This window comes from Dipodomys merriami, unplaced genomic scaffold (assembly GCF_024711535.1).
Source record: "Dipodomys merriami isolate MVZ:Mamm:240054 unplaced genomic scaffold, mDipMer1.0.p SCAF_1, whole genome shotgun sequence".
Taxonomy (NCBI): domain Eukaryota; kingdom Metazoa; phylum Chordata; class Mammalia; order Rodentia; family Heteromyidae; genus Dipodomys; species Dipodomys merriami.
The window spans coordinates 45,682,416-45,705,708 of NW_027202270.1; the positions used below are offsets into that span (position 1 = coordinate 45,682,416).

The following is a 23,293-nucleotide window of genomic DNA, read 5'->3' on the forward strand; positions in this document are numbered from 1 at the left end:
GCTACTTAGGAGGTTGAGACCTCAGGATTCTGGTTTAAAACCACCTCTGGCAGACAAATCTAGAGACTTTAAACTTCAATTAACCAACAAAAATGCTGGAAGTGCATGGTTCAAGAGGTAGAGCTCCAGTTTTGAGAGAAAAAAAAGCTAAGAGGCAGTATCCAGGCCCTGAGTTTAAGCACCAGTACCAGCACACACATGTAAAAAAAATAGTTTAGGAAAAAGATCTTTTGGATAACAAGCATGCAGGAGACTTCAAAATACATATGCTTCAGGGCCTTTGTATTTACTATTCTAGGGATAAGGCCTGCCGACCCAATATAAATAATATTTCCCTACAATGATCTCCTTCCTTCCTTCCTTCCTTTTTCTTTCTTTGGGTCCGGTTGTGGGGCCTGAACTCTGGGCCTGAGCACTGTCCCTCAGCTCTTCAGCTCAAGGCTAGTGCTCTACCACTTGAGTCACAGCACCACTTCTGGCTTTTTTCTTTTTGCTTATGTGGTACTGAGGAATCGAACCCAGGGCCTCATGCATGCAAGGCAAGCGCTCTACCACTGAGCCACCTTCTCAGCCCATCACTACATTATTTTCATGAAGATTTTTTTTTCATAGCACCTGAGATCTGATGGACACATACAGGACTTGTGAGGCTTGAAGTTTATACAGTTTGAGAGTAGGGCATTTTTAAAAATTATTTTACTTTATGTTGTTACAGAGGTGATGCACAGAAGGATTGCAATCACATGAGTCAGGTAATGAGTACATTTCCTTTTGTACAGTGTCCTCTGTTCCCTCACTCTCTCCCACTCCTCCTTCCCATCTCCGCCCACAGCTTGTATAATTCACTTTCATCAATGTCCAGTGAGCTTCACTGCTGTACTTTTTCACCCTTTTACTCTTGAGTTCTGCATCCTCCCCCTCAACCCTCTGAAGATGTACTCTTGAATGCACCATACACAAGGTAAAGAAGACAGAATCATCGAAAACTTAAAAAAACAAAACAAAGAAAAGGAAAGAAAAAAGAAGTCTCTTGTTTCCCTATCTTGGAGTTTGTTTCAGTATATATTATTTTATATAAATATGAAGATTATAAATAAATGAATATGAAGAGGCACATAGGCATTGGGCCTTTGTTTTTTAAATAAGAGTATCTTTAAAAAATGTTTTTATTGTTGGAAGTGGCGTTGTAGCTCAAGTGGTAGAGCGCTCGCCTTGAGCTGAAGAGCTGAGGGACAGCGCCTAGGCCCAGAGTTCAAGCCCCACGACTGACAAAAAAAAAAAAATGTTTTTATTGTCAAGGTGATGTACAGAAGGGTTAGCTACATAAGTAAGGTAATGAGTACATTCCTTGTTGAACTTTTTACCTCCTCCCTTATTTTCTCTGTCTTTCCCTCCCCCCAAGTTGTACAGATCATTTCTAACATATTGTCTTGTCAGTAAAGAGCATCTTCTTTTGGACTCACTGTTTGTGAGTATCTAGAATCCTATATAATTTATCATATCCCAGTGCATTAAGATCTAATTTCAATATATCAAAGAGAACATGTGCCATTTGTCTCTCTGTGCTTGGCTTACCTCGTTTAACATGATTCGTTTTAGTTCTATCCATTTCCCCACAAATGACATTATTTTATTCTAATGGCTGTGTAACAATGCATTGTGTACAAGTACCACACTTTTGGATTCACTCATTTAATATTGGGTATCTGGGCTGTTTCACTATTGTGAATAGTATGGCAATGAACATGAATGTGCAGGTGTTCTTATCATATCCTGGCTTATGATGTGCAGGGTAGATGCCCAGGAGTGGTATGGCTGGGTGGTAGGGAAAGTCTATGTTTAATTTTTTGAGGACCCTCCAGACTGCTGTCCAGAGTGGTTGTACTAGTTTACATTCCCACCAACAGTGCAGTAGGGTTCCTTTTTCAAATTCATAATGTTGGCCAATCTTATTGGGGTAAGATGGAATCTCAGAGTTGTTTTGCATTTCCTTTATGGCCAGGGATGATGAGCATTTCCTCATTATTTCTTTGCCATTTGTACCTTTTTTTTTGGGGGGGGGAGGTCAGTCATGGGGCTTGAACTCTGGGCCTGGGCACTGTCCTTCAGTTCTTCAGCTCAAGGTGAGCGCTCTACCATTTGAGCCACAACACTACTTCTGGTTTTCTGGTGGTTAATTGAAGAGGAGTCTCTCGGACCTTCCTGCCCGGCTGGCTTTGAACTGAGATCCTCAGATCTCCTGAGTAGTTAGGATTACAGGCATGAGCCACTGGCACCTGGTTCATTTGTACCTTCTTCTCCTTACCTCCCTTGCCCACTTAGTGATTGGTTTATTAAGGTTTGGGAGGGGTTGATTTATTGTATATATTGACTTGAGTTCTTTGAATATATTGGATATTAGGATTTGTCTGATATATACTACTTATTGAGCATTCTGTTACTTGTTTTGTTCTTTTTTTTTTTGGCCAGTCCTAAGGCTTGAACTCAGGCCCTAGGCACTGTCCATGAGCTTCTTTTGCTCTACCACTTGAGCTACAGCACCACTTCTGGCTTTGTCTGTTTATGTAGTACTGAGGAATTGAACTTAGGGCTTCATGCACACTAGGCAAGCACACTACCACCAAGCCACATTCCCCGCCCAAGCAGTAATGTTAAAAAAAACTAACCAATCAACCAACCAACCAACCAACCAACCAACCAACCAACAACAAAAAAAAGCCACTCCCAAACTAGCAAAGGTCACATACAGCTCAAATGTCTGCCTGTGCATAAGGCCATATAATTTCCTAACTGGGGAGAGTATGACTCAGCTCCATGAGGAGGGAAGGAGTTAACAGATGGAAGAGGGCTGCAGAAATACATGGTGGTTCAGGAAACCACAAAACCACTTTTGTGTATCTATCTGTCCTGAAAGAAGTAGAAAGAGTATTTGTGGGATTTGTAATGAAAGATGTGTTTTGCATCTGACAGGCTTTGCTAAATGTTCCCAGATTACAAGTGCCCCACTGGCCTTATAATTACTGCTGAGTAAATGTTGTGGGGGAGGGATAATTGGCTATAGTCCATCAAAACTGATTTCTATAACACTGGTACTTCAAATTCCTTAACAACAACAAGTAGGCACTTGTAGGTATTATAACATGTATTCTCGTTTGCATTTCAAAGGTAGAAGTTGAAATGCTGGCAATCTTATTTAGACAATAGGACACTTCCTAAACAAATACCCAACATCCTCAAGATAGGGAGGAATCTACCATTTTCCAAGAGTTTGAGAAACATGCTCAGGATTGCTCCACAGGACTAAAGCAAGAGTTGACAGTTCATGACTCACCTTCAAAATACCACTGAACTTCAGACAAAAACAGTGTACGATGCCCTTGGTAAGAAGATGGCTTCACTTTAAGTTGTGTGATTACTGCTGCATAATCCCATGAACTTGGGATTCCAAATTGCTTTCTTTTTTTACTTTTTTAAGTTTCATAAACCCATGAATTTAATGAGATTATACAGTTAGGCACAATATATTACTTTCAATAAAAATTAAGATATTTCATTCCATAGAAATGGAATTAATTTCATATGAATCCTTCAAAGGTGATGCATTAGTCAGCTTTGTTCTTTACTACTTGATTATGAAGGTTTCCTATCAACAGTGATATCTTAAACTATATAAAAACCAATTTTCTCATCTTATATTGCTCTAGTTTTTGCTGTTCAGTTGTTACTGCTATGAAATACTTGATACTAAGAAGTTTTTGGGTTGTCCTATCCACAGTGACATTTTAAAAATAGCAAGACAAATTATAAGTATTGTACACTCACCTTAAGAAAGATGAGCTCTTTATCATTTTTTATCATAAATAAAGTTTGTGGGTTTTCATCTATTTATGCTGGGGCTTGGACTATGGCCTACATGTTGACCCTTAGCTGTTTTGCTCAAGGCTAGTATGTTCTACCACTTGAGCCACAACTGCATTTCTAGATTTTGCCAGTTGCCTGGACATAAGAACCTCAAAGACTTTCCTGCCTGGATTGCTTTCAAACCATTATCCTCACATCTCAGCCTCCTGAGAAGCTAAGATTACGGTGTTAATCCCTGGTATCTGGCCAAAGATTATTTTATTCCTGCTAGAAGACCTCAAGGAACCCTCTCCTCAAGTATTTTAAGTTAGAAATGCTTCATACACCTTCTAAATCAAACACTGAATAGTTATGATCTGCTTAGACTTACTAAGATTCAATACGTTAATGGATGATAATTAAACTTTGTTTTAAAGGTTCAAGATACAGCATCTTTTTTTTTTTTTTTTTTTTTGGGTCCGGACGTGAGGCCTGAACTCTGGGCCTGGGCGCTGTCCCTCAGCTCTTCAGCTCAAGGCTAGCGCTCTACCACTTGAGCCACAGCGCCACTTCCGGCTTTTTTCTTTTTGCTTATGTGGTGCTGAGGAATCGAACCCAGGGCCTCTGGCTTGCAAGGCAAGCACTCTACCACTGAGCCACCTTCCCAGCCCCGATACAGCATCTTAATATATAAAAAGGAGCAGAGCAACTCCCTGCTCACAAAGAAAGGTTGTAGGGGTGGAAAGTATACACCCTACACAATTAGAATGACTTTTCTTGCATTGTATTCATGTGCAGGACAGAAAGGTGAACCTTGAAAGGTCTAATGGTGAATAACCCTGTCACCAACTTTTTTGTTAAACCTGCTCAGGACTCAGTGGGTCCCAGTCCTGGCTCCTATCATGCATTTTTTTCCTCTGGAGTTGGTTATGAGGCTTGAACTCAGAGCAACACATTTGCTTTCTTGCTCATGACTGGCACTGTACCATACCTTCAGGCCAGCATTTTGCTGATTAATTGGAAATGGAGTCTTTTCTGCCCTGGCTGGCTTTGAACCTTGATCTTCTGGGTCTCAGCCTTCTGAGTAGCTAGGATTACAGGCATTAGCTACCATTGCCCAGCTAGTTTGTGCATTTTTTGGTTGACTGCAAGAGAAAATCACAGCTCAAAACAAAACAAAACAAAAATGACTGCACTGATTTTCATCACTGAACTGAAATGCCCTAGCAGCAACACATCACCACTTCCCATGCCTGGTCACAGTAGTTTCTCTTACCAATTCTCATTACTCTAACATCAGGAAACCTGGCTAACTATAACTCTGATGCCACTGTCCAGGAGAGTTAGAGCATTGGCAGAAATAATCTTTGAGAGGGTTGCTGAGGCAGACAAAAACTCAAAACGGTCTACTATACCTTAAGAAATGACTGGGAATATGGCTTAGTGGTAGAGTACTTACCTAGCATGCATGAACCCCTGGGTTTAATTCCTCAGTACCAAATAAACAGAAAAAGCCAGAAGTGGCGCTGTGGCTCAAGTGATTGAGCATTCGCCTTGAGCAAAAGAAGCTCAGGGACAGTGCGCAGGCCCTCAGTTCAAGCTCCAGGACTGGAAAAAAAAAAAAAAAAGGAGTACTTACAATGTTTCATTTGCAGACTAATAAAATAGGTGGTTGTTTTGCATATGTGATGGGGGGAAGAATGATGACATAAGGCTGTCTGATCTAGCATCTAAAATGGCCTAAGGGCTGACTCCTTATGTAGCCTTTCAGGCTACACTTGTCAGCACAGGCCTCCATAAAGAACCACCAGAAACAGGGTGGCTTTGGAGCAGACAAGTTTTCTTGCAGTTCTGGAAGCTGGAAGTCTGAGTGGGCTGTGGAGATTGGGAGTGGCAGCACGTAAGAGCACAAGCAGGCTATATGTACTTATAAAGACATTCACCTAGCTGGGAATGTGGCTAGTGGTAGAGTGCTTGTCTTATATTCATGAAACCCTGGGTTCAATTCTTCAGTACCACATAAACAGAAAAAGTTGAAAGTGGCGCTGTGGCTCAGGTGGTAGAGTGTTAGCCTTGAACAAAAGAAGCTCAGTGACAGTGCCCAAGCCCTGAGTTCAAGCTCCAAGACTGGCAAAAAATAAAAAATTAATAATAATAATAATACAAAATAAAGACACTTACCTTCTCTTGGATGAGGGTCCCATTCTCATGTAACTTTAATTACTTCTAGAGTATTTGCCCTCTCTCTAAGTATGTCACAGTGGGGGGTCTATATGAATTTTGGGAAAATACAAAATTGAGTTTATGAGAGGATTATACTTACATGAGTTTAAAAAAAAAAGGGTAAGTGCCTTTAAGTAAGTATTTTAACTGTTGATTCTCTTTCAGTTTCAGCTGAACAACTAAAAAGAAAACCTGAGAAACAGCAAGCAAAATTTGGATAAAGTCATCTTCATTAATTTGTGCTAAAAGTGAGTGCCACAATTTTACTTTGCAAAACAAGTATTTGTCTTCTCGAAACCACAGCTTTTCGGTTTAAACACATTGAAATATTTTGCACTCATATTGTAGTGCACTGTATAGGATAACTGTATAGCTTGTATACTTTCTTTAAGCCTTTCTTCTGTGTATAAATCTATAGTAAAAAAGAATTTTTTAGAAACTTCCTATGAAATAACTCAGATCATAAACTATTTTCAAGGTCTTCCAAGAACCTCCACAAGGCTTTCTTATAAAAATAATTTATACCATTGTCCTTCAAAAAGTACACAGCATCTACCTATGAAGCAGCTGTGCCTTGAGAATACTAAGATGTGGTCTAAGCACTCAAATGTGTCAACAGCACAGGCAGCATATGATTAGTTCACAATTTATTGCTAATACCCATGAGAACAATAAATGTCTGTAGTTTAATTTTAGATTAAAGTAAGTCTTGTCCTTCAAGCCAATTTACCCAAACAAAAATAATCTTCACCATATAGAGATTTATTTTTATTGGGAATACAAAGTACTATTAAAGAGAAGACATAAATAAATTAAAAATTATTCCATATCTCTTACATTAACACAACGAATGAATTTTGCAAATTTGCCTTCCACATGCATAGCTGCTGCAGTCATAGTGGACACATGACTTTGTGTTGTGTTTGTTTAGCATTTAGACACACCCATGTTTCTACATAGTCTTCAAAATTATTTTTATTGTACCAGTCCTGGGACTTGAATTCAAGACTTCAGGGTTGTTTTTTTTTGGGTCCGGTCATGGGGCCTGTACTCTGGGCCTGGGTGCTGTCCCTCAGCTCTTCAGCTCAAGGCTAGTGCTCTACCACTTGAGCCACAGTGCCACTTCTGGCTTTTTTTTTTCTTTTTGCTTATGTGGTTCTGAGGAATCGAACCCAGGGCCTCAGGCATGCAAGGCAAGGGCTCTACCACTGAGCCACCTTACAGCCCGAGACTTCATGTTTTTATTTGACTTTTTGCTTAATGGTGGTGCTCTACCACTTGAGCCATACCTCTATTCCAGCTTTTTGGTAGCTAATTGGAGAAAAGAATCTCAGTAACTTTACTGCCCACACTGGCTTCAAACCATAACTCTTGAGCTAGGATTACAGGTATGAACCAATAATACCTAGCTTGCAAATTATCATTTTCATGACAGTACACATCATTATTTTATTAGCCTACTTTCTTTAATATGTATATGTCCCCCATTATTTCACTATTATTAATGATTCAGACATAAACATTCTCATGCATTGACCTCCTTTTACTTTAAAATATATATGTAGAATTTATGGGACAAAGGGTATGGTTGATTTATGGTCCTGCTATGTATCATGTTGCATCCACAAAGAGTTGTATTTATTTAAAAATACCATCTGAAATAAGTGTATTAAACAGTGTCTAAAAGTTTTAAAAAATCAGAAAAGTAGTTTTAAACTTCAGTATTTAAAATGAAAAGTATAAAAAAAAAGTATGTAGAACAGCTGGTCTCATCGATAGAATGAAAGGTTCAGATGAGCCAACTGAAGCAGTGCTTCCCAACTTTCCTCAAGTCAGCACATATCAGCAGTGACCCTGAAGGCATGCAGAGAAAGACGGATAAAGGCGTTCCCTGCTCAAAGGTCCATCCAGCTTCTGGCTACCAGGATCCAGGCCCATGTGAGGGCCACAGGTCAGGACACTGTGCACAGGTCAGGAAGCACTAAATCACTGATAAATTCAGTGACCAAGTGACAAAAAGCTAGCTATTGGCCGAGCTGGAAATGAATATATATTTCTTCTCATCAGTGTATTCTCTCTTGTAACTGTTTTACATGCCTGTTGGCTCTAAAATTCAACTTTACGTGCAAATATGTAACTATATTTTAAAAAGAATTTTTCTAACATGCCTAGACATCTAAACTAGCAACTGGTATTAAAACTGAAAATTTAAAATAGCCCTTAGCATCATCAAGTACTTGACAATTTTCTCTATAATTTTTATACCTTTTAAATTTAGTCTGTAAACTCTGAACAGTAAAAAATCTTTTGCACACTATTTTTATATCATAGTAGTCAGTATATAAAGACTACTAACAATAAATTATATAACTTTACAAAGGAACTGCATTTATACTTAAAGTAAGTGCACATCTCAATAGTTCTAAGGGAAAATTATTTTCTTTTTGTTCATGGAGCTGGAATTCAGGGCTTAGACACTGTCCCTGAGCAATTTTTTTTTTTTTTTTTTTTTTTTTTTTGTCGGTCGTGGGGCTTGAACTCTGGGCCTGGGCGCTGTCCTTCAGCTCTTCAGCTCAAGGCGAGCGCTCTACCACTTGAGCTACAGCGCCACTTCCAGTTTTCTGGTGGTTTATTGGAGATAGGAGTCTCACGGTCTCTCCTGCCCGGGCTGGCTTTGAACCGCGATCCTCAGATCTCAGCCTCCTGAGTAGCTAGGATTACAGGCGTGAGCCACCAGCGCCCGGCTCCTGAGCAATTATTTTTTTTGTTAGTCCTGGGGCTTGCAATCAGGACCTGAGTGCTGTCCCAGAACTTTTTTGCCCAAGGCGGTTTCTGATGGTTAACTGGAGATAAGAGTTTCACACTTTCCTACCCAGGCTAGCTTTGAACAGTGATCCTCAGATCTCAGCCTGTGGAATAGCTAGGATTATAGGTTTGGGCCACCAGTGCCCGGCTTCCCTGAGCTCTTTTGCTCAATGCTACCACTCTATTATTTTGAGCCACAGCTCCACTACTGTTTTTTTTTTTTTTTTTTGAGTGGTTAATTGGAGATAAGAGTCTCATGGGAACTTTTCTGCCTGGGGGCTGGCTTCAAACTGTGATCCTCAAATCTCAGCCTCCTGAGTAGCTAGGATTATAGGCATGAGCCACCAGTGCCTGGCTGAAAAAAAAATATTTTTTAAGCATTGATTTTTGTAGAGGTAGAAAAGACTCCCTCTTGTATTTCAAATTCTTGCTAAACAGAACTATCTATTATATCACAGGCTCTTAAAGGACGTTTCATTACACAGAATGATTTTGACCTGTTCCCAGTGTTGATACTACCAGGCATAAAAGATTTACTATAAAGGTTTTTACCAAGTGTCAACTATTCCATACTGCCTTAGAAAAACAAATTTTAGGAGCTTAATTCTACTGATTTAACTCTATTTATACATAAGGTTTTGACCATACATCACTGGAAGGGTTAGGAATTGAAATTTACCAATCTCCTATCACATGTCAGACCACAAAAACAAGTAAGGGACTCCAAGGCCTGTATTCTTTTTACTAGGACCACCTCCTCCCTCCCTGCCCCAACAGTGATCACCTGGTCAATCCCATGGCTCAGTCAGACATTGTACACACAAACACATCCATGAGACCGCATGGCACTTGGAAGACTGCCCACTATTTCCCACTTATTAAGATCTGGATCATACTTCTCGATGCTCTGAAGATATGTCCCCTTTGAGTAGGAGTAGCCTCCGGTGACATAGATGCAGCCATTCATGATGACAGCACCACACTCCATCCTCCTCTCCATCATGGGAGCTGTTTCTCTCCAGGCGTTTTGTTCAGGATCATAGCACTCGGTAATCGTGGTCTGTCCACCAACTAGATAGAGCTTATTTTCAAATGGAACTGAGCACAATCCATATTCTTTTAAAAAGAACAAAGAGAGCAAATATTTACTATAATAACACACAGAAGAGCTGCTGCTACAGTGCCTAGCACTCACAAATACAGTGTGGTGCTGTTTCAATTCTGACGTGGGCTACACTGAAGGTCAAAATCCTGCCCTACTGTCTGACTCCAGGACCTGTTCCTGCTACTCAACTATGAGCCTGTAGGGGGCATAATGACCATTATCCCTGATAATTCTTAAGAGCTCTACAAGACAAGAAACTCATCTCTCAGACAACTACCCTTCTGGGAACTGCCAACACAGGTTGGTAGCTTTCATTTGCTCCCCATCACTAAAAGCTAATTGGTGTAGGTTCAGCTAAGTCTCAGCAGCTGTTCCTGTAACTCGAGGCAGGCAATCCCCAGTGTCAGCTACCACAGGGTAGCTTGCTTAGCTTCTCTCACATTGCTGGTCTAGTTAAAGTCACAGAAAGTTAAAAAAAAAAAAAAAAAGCACATGCTCAGGTTCCTGCAGCACTCCATCTTCAATCTGAAGGCAGTATGAAAGGCAGCTGAGAGGTGAGAGATGCTGTGGGGATCCAGATCCCACAACTGCCCATCTATAGGGGTCACATCTCTCAGACTGCCTTAGTGTTTGCCACTTATTATCAGTCTCCACTCAAACCTGCCAAGGTGCCAGGATGTTTCAAGACTCCACTTCCCCTCCCTTCTTTCCAGGGCCACGATGAGGGAGAGGTGTACAAAGGAGTCACTGTGAGCCTCAAGCATCTTACACACCTCATCCTAATCCTCTGTCCAGTTCTTCCATGCCCTTCCTTTAACATCACTCAGCCCATTCTTGGAGTATCAGCCATAATGACACTTCCAACTGCAGCCTTAAGGAAGAGGCAAGTTTGTCAGTGAAATCATTGCCACTTTACAATTAAGATTTAGCTTGCTACCACACACTGTCCTCCTGCCTTTTCCCTGAAGCTTGGCATGGCTGTCGCCTTCTTGTCACTGAGATCTTATTTTCCTGACACTTCAAAGGGTAAGGGGTGTGACTCTCCCCCTGCTGCAAGCCTACGCTGCGGGAGAACAGAAAGTTTTGGCCACTGTGTAAGGACTCCAGACACACTTGTTTGATCAACCAGTGAATTGTATCTCCTATCTTCCTGTGCAATAGTGTGTGTCCACATTACCCATTGGGAGAAGAGCTTATAGCCCCTCTTTAGAAAGAATGCATGATTGGGAATATGTTCTCATTAAGAAGATAGTATCTTATTGTAAAGTGCTTGCTATACAGGTTTTGGAGAGGAAAGGAAGTCTTAGAAGATAGGCATTATTGCTTTAACTTCACATAACATTCTCAAGTTTCTTTTTTTTTCTGGGGGGGGGGTCCGGTCCTGGGGACTGAACTCTGGGCCTGGGCGCTGTCCCTCAGCTCTTCAGCTCAAGGCTAGTGCTCTACCACTTGAGCCACAGCACCACTTCCAGCTTTTTTCTTTTTGCTTATGTGGTGCTGAGGAATTGAACCCAGGGCCTCATGCATGCAAGGCAAGCACTCTACCACTGAGCCACCTTCCCAGCCCTATAGTCTTAACTTTTTACCAGGACTTGTCACAACCATGATCCTTCCATTTCTGACTCCCAAGTAACTGGGAATACAGGCATGAACCACTGTGCCCAGTCTATATTCTAAATTTCCATAAGAATAATTTGTACAGAAATTTCTTAAAGATTGTCCTGTATTTCTGTTAACTATAGGCATTTCTTACTACATCCTTAATTCCTTAATCATTTTTGTGTCTTACCTAATTACTAGAATACTATCTTTACCAGCTTAGGGTGACTCAATATAATATCATCATGGATGGCTGAGTGGTAGACTTTCCTAACAAGTGTAAGGCTCTGGGTTCAAACTATAGTACAACCCCAGCGCCTCCCACCCCCGCCAAAGTCCCTAGAACCAAAAAAAAAAAAAAAATAGTACATATGAATGGTGAAACCACAATGGAACTTCTCTAAAACAATCAATATACACTACAAATTTTAAAAAGAAGGATACAATTGTAAAACAGGTGTGGGTAATAAAAGAGGGGGATGGGGCAAATGGAGAGGGTGAAGTAGAGGAGATATGATCAAAACACTCTATGTACATGTGTGATTTTAGGAGGGAGGAGAGGGGAGAAGGGAGTGTGAAATGATAAAGTATGTGATTAAGATACATTTATGGTTTTTTTTTTTTTTTTTTTTTGAGTCTGGTCGTGGGGCCTGAACTCTGGGCCTGGGCGCTGTCCCTCAGCTCTTCAGCTCAAGGCTAGCACTCTACCACTTGAGCCACAGCGCCACTTCCAGCTTTTTTCTTTTTTTCTTATGTGGTGCTGAGGAATCGAACCCAGGGCCTCATGCATGCAAGGCAAGCGCTCTACCACTGAGCCACCTTCCCAGCCACACATTTATATAGAAATATTATATAGAAATATTAAGGGGCTGGGAATATGGCTTAGTGGTAGAGTGCTTGCTTAACATGCATGAAGTCCTGGGTTCCATTCCCAGTACTGCATAGACAGAAAAAGCCCAAGGTGGTGCTGTGGCTCAAGTGGTAGAGTGCTAGCCTTGAGCAAAAGAAGCTCAGAGACAGTGCCCAGGTCCTGAGTTTAAAAGTCCCAGGACTTGGGGCTGGGAAGGTGGCTCAGTGGTAGAGCGCTTGCCTTGCAAGCCTGAGGCCCTGGGTTGGATTCCTCAGCACCATATAAGCAAAAAAAAAAAAAGCTGGAAGTGGTGCTGTGGCTCAAGTGGTAGAGTGCTAGCCTTGAGCCGAAGAGCTGAGGGACAGTGCCCAGGCCCAGAGTTCAAGTCCCACTACCGACAAAAAAAAAAATCCCAGGACTTGTGAAGGAAGGAAGGAAGGGAGGGAGAGAGGGAGGGGGGAGGGAGGGAGGAGGAAGGAAGGGAGGGGGGAGGGAAGGAGGAGGAAGGGAGGGAGGGAGGGAGGAGAGAGGGGAGAGAGGGACGGGAAAGAAATTAGAAAGAAAGAAAAAAAGAAAGAAAGAGAGAGGAGGGAAGAAGGGAGGGAAGGAGAAAAGGAAGGGAAGGGAGAGACGAAGGAATGAAGGACAGAAGAGAGGGAGGGAGGGAAGGAGGAAAGGAAGGGAAGGGAGAGAGGAAGGGAGGAAGGGAAGGAGGAAAGGAAGGAAAGGGAAGGGAGAGAGGAAGGAATTAAGGACAGAAGAGAGGAAGGGAGGAAGGGAGGGAGGGAGGGATGCATAAAAGACAGAAAAAAAAAAGAAAGACTAAAATGATTCTCCACCTGTGTATAACTAATTGATGCTAATAAAAAATGTGGGAAAAAGGCCTGCCTGACTATAATTGAATGAATGGAGAAGCAAATGTTTTCAGTAGTTCAAGGAGGCAGAGGGCAGCTGAGGGGAGCAGGCCAGGGGGGAGGAAAAAAAAACAACAGCACAAATTGAAAAAAAAATAAATTGAAAACACAAACAAAATAATTATAGGTTTGCATGTGGCAAATAAAAAAGAAAGAAAGAAAGACAACAATACAGGCCCAGGCCATCTGTGATGGAGCAGAACTGGAGACACTGTAACACAATGGAGCCTGGAAGCCTCATCTACTAGAACAGCTGTTACTCAGCCCTGCTGATAGACTGCTGCCACCAAGGCATTTGTTAAAGGCCAGAAACCATAATTTTTATTTGAAATCTCCTGAATTTTAAAAACTAATAAAACAATTCAAAAATATTTCAAGAGTGCAAAAGCCAAGTAGAATGTATCATATATGGGACCTGATTTTAGAATATATTTTTCTTTATTTCGTTCTTTTTTTTTTTTTTTTTGCCAGTCCTGGGGCTTGAACTCAGGGCCTAGACACTGTCCCTGAGCTTCTTTTACTCAAGGGTAGCACTCTACCACTTAAGCCAGAGCGCCAGTTCTGGCTTTTTCTGTTTATGTGGTACTGAGGAATCAAACCAGGGCTTCATGCATGTTAGGCAAGCACTCTACCACTTAGCCACATTCCCAGACCTCTGGAAAATAATAAATACTTCATCTGGAAAAAAAGTTCATTGTGGAGCTGGGAACATGGCTTAGTGTTATTAGAGTGCTTGCCTAGCATGCATGAAGTACCACATAAACAGAAAAAGCTGGAAGTGGTGCTGTGGCTCAAGTGGTAGAGTGCTAGCCTTGAGCAAAAGAAACTCAGGGACAGTGCTCAGGCCCTAAGTACGAGCCCCAGTACTGGCCAAAAAAAAAAAAAAATCAATGTAAATGAAAAGTTTACATGTGTAATGTATATTCCAATTGATTTATGCTGTAATGTAATGCTTTGCATTGATTTCTTATTTTCCATGGCTTCTAATATTAGTCTTAAGTCACACTTCTTTCCAGTCTCTTTTTTAAGCAATTAATAAACTACACAATTTATACATGTTACAGAATACTTTCTTTTTTTTTGTGTGTGTCCGGTCCTGGGGCCTGAACTCTGGGCTTGGGCATTGTCCCTCAGCTCTTCAGCTCAAGGCTAGCGCTCTACCACTTGAGCCACAGTGCCACTTCCGGCTTTTTTCTTTTTGCTTATGTGGTGCTGAGGAATTGAACCAAGGGCCTCAGGCATGCAAGGCAAGCGCTCTACCACTGAGCCACCTTCCCAGCCCCAGAATACTTATTTTTAAAGGAATCCTTGGGCTGGGAATGTCGCTTAGCTGTAGAGTGCTTGCCTAGCATGCACAAAGCCCTGGGTTTGATTCCTCAATACCACATAAACAGAAAAAGCCAGAAGTCGTGCTGTGGCTCATGTGGTAGAGTGCTAGCCTTGAGCAAAAAGAAACTCAGGGAGAGTGCTCAGGCCCTGAGTTCAAGCCCCAGGACTGGCAATAAAACAAAAACAAAAACAAATAAAGTAATCCTCTTAGGAAATGTATTAAATTTACAATGTAAGCCACTGTTCTCTATTCACTCCGAATTTCCATGCATTTGATTTTCTTTGGAAAGATAAATCTGACCACACACCAGTGCGATCTTACACCTGCCATCCTAGCTACTCAGCAGGCTGAGATGGAGAGAATCAAGGTTCATAGCCAGCCCAGCATACACACATTTTCAACAAATAATGGGCATGGTGGTGCATGCCTGCTATCCCAGCTATGAGGGAGGGTGTAACTGGGAGAATCTCAATCAATAAGCCAGGCATGGTGGTGCCCATTTATGGTCCCACCTACTTGGGAGACTGCAGACTGAGACTGGTCTGGGGAAAAATTTGAGACCCTGCCTGAAAAATAAGGCTGGGTGTGTGGTTCAAGTGGGAATGTACCTGCTTAGCCAGCACAAGGGTGTGAGTTCAAACTCCAGTACAGAAAAAAATTAATGAACATTTTCAGCTCATTGTCAACTGCACCAGAATATACACTACTCCAGTGTTTCATTACCTGGGTGTGGACTGGAGGTGATGAGGCTCCACTCGTTGATGTCCGAATTGTAGCTCTGCACCTTGTCATAGGTACAGCTTCCTCTGTATCCGCAGTGGCCGCCAATGACATAGATGACTTCGTGTAAAACACAGGCGGTAGCATTTCCCACACCTGCGAGTCAATTAAAATCATACCTTTAGACCATTCATTCTTTTCTGCAATGAATACAGAGCAAGCTTGTTGTTATGGTAGTTACTGATAGCAGAGATACCAGGCACTGTACTTGGTGCTGCGAGGGATGAAAGGCAGGCTCCTTGTTCTCTTATAAAGGGGAGAAATAACCAGAACATGGTACCACAGGAAGAGACACATTGCTGTCAGTGGTCAGAACAATGAGAGAAGTGACAGCAGGTGGTGGGGGCACTGGACCTGGGCCTTGGCAGGTCTGTGTCAGGTAGATGAGGAGAGCATTCTCAGCAGAGGAAAGGCAGAGCAAGTGCTTCCCAGGCAGTGTTAAGTAGTGCCGTTCACTGAGGGCAGATGACACACTGGAGGTTGTCACAAGAAATTAAGGCTGGCATGACAAGTTACATGGCAAAGGTCCCTGATGCTCAGCTAAAAGTCTGGACTTAATTCCAAAAAATGTGTCAGGTTATTAAACAAAGGAAGGGAAGAAACAATGGAGGTGGAGGAGGAGGGAAATCAGAAAGATGGGGATGCCACCCAGGTGAGAGGTATCAAGGCCAGATTCAGAAGGGACTTTGAGTAGGGAGGGGAGGGCGCAGAGGCAACAGATGCTGGTGAGACTGAGGCCAAGACAAACCAATGTGATTCTGCATCATGGGAGATACTGACGCCACAGAGAAGTCAGGAGGAGGAAAGGGGGCGAGCAGGAAAGCAGAGAGGAAGAAAGACAATGAGACTCATTTCAGTGGAAAATGTCCAGTTTAGTCTTTCAAGCAACTTTCATTAGCACTGTCATGGGCCTGTGCTGTTTAATCTCCTTGTCCATTTTGACTTCAAAGCAAAAGTATGTTTATAAGCAAGACAGTTGTGAGGAAAAGGAGAGCCTTGGCAGTTCCAAAAAGGCCAAGTGTTTATTTCTTCTTTGTACATCATATCCCTAAACCAAAAAAGGAAATGAATTTGACTCTATCCAAATTAAGCTCTCATTACCAGGGGAAGTAGCTAATTCACCTCATCATGACAAAATGAAACAAACGGAGAAATGAGAAACTGAAATTTTGGGACAAGTCCACACATCAGAACAGTAGAAGCCTAAACCACATGTAACTGGCAAAGCGATACTCTTTCCTGGGCCCACCAGATAGAAGCAAGAATGAGAAATTGAAATTAAAAGAATAAATCTCTGGATTACAGAACCAGTGTATGGGTGGAGGATTTGGGACAAAGAGGTGGGGATTCCCATTCCATCACTACAAAGGCAAAAAACACATATGACTGTCTTTCACGGTACATATACCAATGCAGCATTTTTCTTTTTCAGTAGGCCTTCAAACATAATTTAAATTATTGAAGTAATATACTTCCATCCCTACAAAATCGACCAATCTAAACCACTACAAAACCACTGAAACATCTCATCATCGAGACCTAGAAGCATAGCCAGGTTTATAATAGCTGCTGAAATATGTGGCTTTTCGTGTTTCTTCTGTAGGAGAGGTATCCAGACATTCAGCACTCCCCTCCCTAATTCTCATGGTGGCAAAGCTCAGGCAAAGCCAAAACTCAGATGAAAAGGGGTTTCTATTTCCTTCTCTCACCTAGTCACAATGGCTGCACCTGCCAGCATGCCTGGGAGCTGTCCTGACTTAGCATGAAAGGGGGTTTCTGCCTTGTCACAGCTGATATGTCCTCTAGGATGATGCTCACGACGTTTCCTAAGGACCTACTCTGTACCAGACACTTGGCAAACACAAACTCACCTCTCAACGACCCTAAGCTATGTGACGCAGTCATCCTCACAATACAGATGATAAAACAAGGGGCTGGGAAGGTCGAACAATTCCACTTGGATCACCAGTAAGTGGGTGGAAAGCTGGGATTTGGACCCTGATGATTTAACTTCTGAAGCACTGTGCCTGATCCCAAGACCAATCTGCCTCTTGCTTCCTGCTTGTCATTCAGAGGTCACAGCAGGTCACATTTCCAGGCCAGGTCAAATTCCCATACCCTCACTAGTGTTAAAAAAGAAACAGAAAGGCGTGGGAAGAAACATTTGGGAGAAAAGAACACAAATGTGGTAACAACCTACAGCTGTTTTTGTACAACTCCCCAGCACCAATAAATAAACGTAATGGAATAAGATTTCAGTTTAACTTTTTTATTCTAGTGAAAGGAAAGGAGAGCAAGGACAATGCATCACCACATACAGCAGAAAACACAGTGTTTATCAGGCAGATAGTGAGAGCCACAGTGTGCTTATCTCTGTGGAAAACCTCTCCTGTGCTCTAAGGGACAAGCCTACATCAAAAAGAACAGAGACGGGGCTGGGAAGGTGGCTCAGTGGTAGAGTGCTTGCCTTCATGCATGAGGCCCTGGGTTTGATTCCTCAGCACCACATAAGCAAAAAGAAAAAAGCCGGAAGTAGCACTGTGGCTCAAGTGGTAGAGCACTAGCCTTGAGCTGAAGAGCTGAGGGACAGCGCCCAGGCCCAGAGTTCAGGCCCCACGACCGGACCCCCCCAAAAAAAAAAAAAAAAAAAAGAACAAAGGCTGGCCAGTCAACAGTGGCTCTCACCTGTAATCCCAGCTATTCAGGGGGCTGAGATCTGAAGACTGCAGTTCAAAGCCAGCCAGCCAAACAAACCTGAAAGACTCTTATCTTCAATTAACCACCAAAAAAGCTGGAAATAGCCCAAGTGGTAGAGTGCTAGCCTTAAACAAAAAAGCTTAGGGATGGTGCCCACGCCCTGAGTTCAAGCCCCAGGACTGACAACAGCAGCAATTTAAAAAAAAATTTTTTTAAAAAGAAAGAAAAAAAGAAAGAGCAGAGGTTATTTTTCTGCTCCCTGGGAGAATGTACTTTGTTATATCCCATAGGAACTAAACCTTCCAAATGAGGTCTTCTTGCAAGACCAGTGTATTTTAAGAAGAAAAACTAACATTAAAAAATTTTTTTTTCTTGGGGCTGGGAAGGTGGCTCAGTGGTAGAGCGCTTGCCTTGCATGCATGAGGCCCTGGGTTCGATTCCTCAGCACCACATAAGCAAAAAGAAAAAAGCTGGAGGTGGCGCTGTGGCTCAAGTGGTAGAGCGCTAGCCTTGAGCTGAAGAGCTGAGGGACAGCGCCCAGGCCCAGAGTTCAGGCCCCATGACCGGACCCAAAAAAAAAAAAAAACCCAGAACTGAAAGACCTAGCATGCTGAGACATGCCTGTAATCCCAGGAGGCTAGCAGCAGAAAGGTCATGAGTTCAAAATTAGTCTAGAGTATATAGTAAGACCCTGTCTCAAAAGAACAACAAAAAAAAAAAAAAAAAAAAAACACACACACACACACAGCAAAAAAAAAAAAAAAATCAGAATTGAAAAGGATTGGATCAAATTGAAAAAAAAAATTAAGACATTAAATTGACAAAACTAACCAGGTTTGTCTCTTTATTTTGTCTTCTTTTTTGGTCTTTTGAGTTAAATAATTCCTAAAACTAGAAGCAAGAGTAAGATATGGACTAAGGATACAGATAAAGTAGAATGAATGATACTATTTCCTTACATAAATTATATTTCTTTTGTAGCTTGAGTATTTAATTATATGACTTTCAGGCAAGTTAAGGACTATGCTGTCTACATGGAACACTGTGTGCAACATTATTATAATTCCTGGAGGACATCCCAAAGTGACAAATTCTTTTTTTTTTTTTTAATTACAGTACTGGGGATTTAACTCAGAGCCAAAAGGCAAACAAACATAAGCAACATCCCTAAGTTTTGTTTTCTTCAGTTTTTCAAACAGGGTCTCAGTTTTTTCTCTAGCCACCATTGCCCTAAGTAGCTGGGATCACAGGTATGTACAATTAGGCCCAGCTCCATAGATTCTTTTAAAAGTTACCTATGAAAGGGCTAGAGGTATGTAGTAGCTCAAGTAGTAGAGTGCTTGCCTAGCAAGTGCTAGGCTCTGAGTACAAATATTTGCACTATCAAAACAAATAACAACAAAAAACTCAAAAGCTTCCTTTCCAGAGAAGACTGTTGGCCTCAGCCCAGACATCTTAAAAAACACAGAAAGAGGGACTGGGAATGTGCTTGCCTACCATGCATGAAGTCCTGGGTTCGATTCCTCAGTACCACATAAACAGAAGAAGCTGGAAGTGGTGCTGTGGCTCAAGTGGTAGAGTGCTATCCTTGGGCTAAAAGAAGCTTGAGGATAGTGCCCAGACCCAGAGTTCAAGCCCCAGGACTGGCAAAAAGAAAAAAAGAAGAAGAAAAGAAAAAGAAAAAATCTCCTCTTACCTTTAATCATGTTTGCAATAGGAAGCCATTTCTCTTTCAGTGGATCATAGAATTCGGCCTCTTCTGCAGGAGCTCCTTTTCTGTAACCACCTAAAGCATAGACACAGCCACCCAAGGTGACTGCACAGTGGTAATACCTGGCATTGAGCATAGGCAAACCTTCTGTCCATTCATCACTTTCGCTGTTATAAATCCACACTGTGTCAAGAGCTTCTATGTTATCTGTCCTGTAGCCTCCAGTCACATAAATATTGGGTCCTAAACAGGTAACACCATAGCTTTCCCTGGTATAATCTGGTATCTCTGCTCCCTGAATCCAAACATTTGTCAGAGGATCCCATATGTGAACCTCTGATAAAGGATGCCAGTAATAGCCGCCAATGATATACATAGTGGCTGTGGGCCTCTGGGAAATCTCTTTATGCACAGGATTCAAAGCACTGTAGATCAGAGAGCGGATCTTATTTTCAGTTAGTAGGCAGCTTCTCTGAAGACCTAGTGCTGTTTTTAAATACACTGGATCTATATCTATATTGATGTAGCTTAACAGATTATATAGGCATTCAATTCGATTTTCTACATCATGAGCAGTCCACTTAATCACTGGCTCTATGACAGCTTCTTCTTTCCACACACTCAGATTCTTTCTGGACAAGATAAAGAGAAACTTTTCAAGGCTGATTTCCAGAAATTCTTCTTGTTGCCATACCTCCTTAAACCTGGAACACAGAATTCTTCGAGATTCCTTCTCAAGTTCTGGACACACATGAAACTCTGCAAAGGAGTGCATTCCAATACAGTTATCAATGTCCAGGTGCCTCACCAAAAACTGCTCACAAGCCTTCTTTACTGAAAGGAACTGTAGCTGATCTGCTGCTTCAAGCAAGCTCTGAACATTCCTTTTCGTTATCTCAATTTGGGAAGTGTATGCATAATTTACCAGGCCTTCCAGAATATCGTGGTGGATGCCAGAGAGTTTTATTTTGTTTTTAAATTTCTCTTTCATGTCAGCTGTGAACATTGCCTTAAAGTAATTGCTGCAAGCAGCTAAAACAGCTCGGTGACAATGGAAGATTATGCCTGAAGGGCACTGAAGGGTAATATCAGTGAATAACCCATCCACGTAAAACGTTCGGAATGCACCCAGAAAATCCACTGGATGCGATGAATCCTTGAAAAGATAAATATAATCTTCTTGTCCTTTTAGAGCCATGGCTGAAATAAATATAAAACCACAAACGTGTTTTCAATTTTGCACATTACCTCAACTAATCAACCTTAAATATGCCACTAGTGAGAACTGGGTTAGCATCACATATACCCCCCAACTAGACTCAAGTTTAGCGCCTCTAAATAGCAAAGACAACGCCTGTGTGGCTTGTTTGATGATCCGTGGTGGTCCTTTGAAGCCCCGAGGAGCTTGGAGCTGGAAATGAGGCCCCCAGATTTCTAGGCTGTCCATCTGGGAAGAACGGCTGCCACAGGGACGCGATCTCTGCTGGCGACCCCGAGGAGACCCCACGCCGGGCCAGGGATGCGGAGGGCTCAGCCCCATCGCCAGACCCGCGATGCCGCGGTGCGGCCCCACTTCCACCCCTTTCGCTAGCCCGGTCCCCCTCGCCAGTCACGTGGGGATGCCGCGAAACGGGGGGTGGAAAGCCGAGTGAGGCAAATCTCGGGCACGGGGAGCCCGGCGCCTTCGGCTCAGGGACGGGGACAAGGGAGAGCGGCCGTGAGCGCGGGGCAGCGTTTCCGCGCGCCCCGCGCCTGGGCCCCGGGCCCGCGTGCCCGCCCGGGGCCGTCCGCGGGGGGCTCCCCGCCCGGGCGCCGCGCTGCCCGCCCTCCCGGAGCCCGCGTCCCCGCGCCCCGCGCGCCGCACAGGTGTGGGAGGGCGCCGCGGACGCCGGCCGGTCCCCGCGCTCCGCCCGCCCGGTGCCCGCGCGGCCATTGTCTGCGAGCCGGGGCTGCTGCGCGAACGGGCGGGAGGGCCCCGGGCGTCAGGCCCGCCCCGCACTCACCTCCAGCGGCGGCAGCGGAGGGGAGGCGGCGGCGGCGACGCGGTGCAGGCCGGGGCTAGCGGCGGGCGGGGCCGGGGGCGCCTCCCGACCCTCTGACCATCTTTGGAAGCGGCGCGGCGCGGCGCGGCGGAGGCTGCCTGCGAGTGCGGCGCCGGCCCCCAGGCGGCTCCTGTTCGGGTGCCCGGCCGCGCCCCCTCCCCCGCCTCCGCGCGGCAGCCCCCCGCGCGGCCTGGCTCCGGGCCACCCGCGCGCACACCCCCCCTCGCGGCGGGCCGCCGAGCCAACCGCCGGCGGGGGCGGGGCTCCCGGGGTCCCCGCAGCAGGTGGGGCCGGGCCCGGCCCGCGCCGCCCACCCCGCAGACCTCCCAGCGCCTTCTCTCGCCCCCGCGCCCGGGCTCCTGCGCCCTCCCGCGCGGAAAGCGGCGTCCGGAGGCAGGCAGGACAAGCCTGCGGGCTGGGAACAGGGTCGTCTTCAAAATGTCAGGGGAACGCCGTCGTCCGCCGTCCCGCCAGAGCGCTGGGGAGAGCGCCTCGGCCGCTGAGCTTTGAGGGAAACTGAGGACAGCCAGGGTCAGGCCAGGTCCCACGCCAGGCTTCAGGGAACAGGGGACGGTACTCCAGTACAAGTGGCTGGGAGGCGCTGCTTTGTTCACACGAGAGAGGTCTATGTGCTACACCAGAAAGTTCATTACCTTGTCCCAACAAAACCCGTTGTCACTCACTAGCCAGACTTCCAGTGCCTGCGGAGGGTCGGGAACTGCAACCGCGCCGAACCAGGCCCTCAGCCCCCTTGGAGCTTACAGCCCAGCACCTTCCGAAGAAGGCAGGGTGTTTCTCAAAGTGAGGTTTAAAGCCGGAGTGCACTGATGGACCGCGGCCAGTCCCTAAGTGATAGCACAACTCTCAAATGCCCAGGAAGCACTCAGTGCCCAGCCATAGCCCGCAGCAAGTAGACCAGAACAACTGGCGGGAGGTCGGCTACTGCCAACAACCAGAGAACCACCAGAGAACCACCAGAGAAAGCCAAATTCATTATCCAACCCGGTCTCCTCTAATAGCCGCCCCTCGCTTCCCCATTTCCCTTGCCAAGAACCTCCAATCAGAAGTGTGTGTCCCACTTCCATTTTTATTATAGTCTTCTCGCTTCCTTGACTGCCTTTGAAGCGCTGCCAAAGACAAGTGATGATGACTGACTCTATTGCTCTATATCAAGTTCTGGACAGATAGCATGTTTGTTCTCCTTGGGGTGGTTTTTAGTTTAGTTCCACATATCAGACCATCTTAATTGAATTATGTGGGATGCCGGTTATGTAGAACTTTGCAATCTCTGGAGTGCAGACCTAGAAGTCTGCATTCTAATCAACAGCTCTGAACAGTTAAGAGACTGTGTTGGACACAAAATAGAGGGAAAAAAGGAAAGGTTTAACATATCAATA

General features: G+C 44.0%; 1 protein-coding gene across 1 annotated transcript; it reads right to left on the reverse strand.

The window, feature by feature from the left end:
• Positions 1-6,818: 6,818 nt before the first annotated feature.
• Positions 6,819-21,995, reverse strand: Klhl23 (kelch like family member 23). Its single transcript, XM_070021356.1, has 4 exons — positions 21,858-21,995; positions 19,840-21,054; positions 15,390-15,542; positions 6,819-9,984 (listed from the first exon to the last, which is right to left on the reverse strand). Exons 2-4 carry the CDS (start codon positions 21,050-21,052, stop codon positions 9,674-9,676), a joined length of 1,677 nt encoding a protein of 558 aa, XP_069877457.1. The 5' UTR covers positions 21,053-21,054; positions 21,858-21,995; the 3' UTR covers positions 6,819-9,673.
• Positions 21,996-23,293: the final 1,298 nt, after the last annotated feature.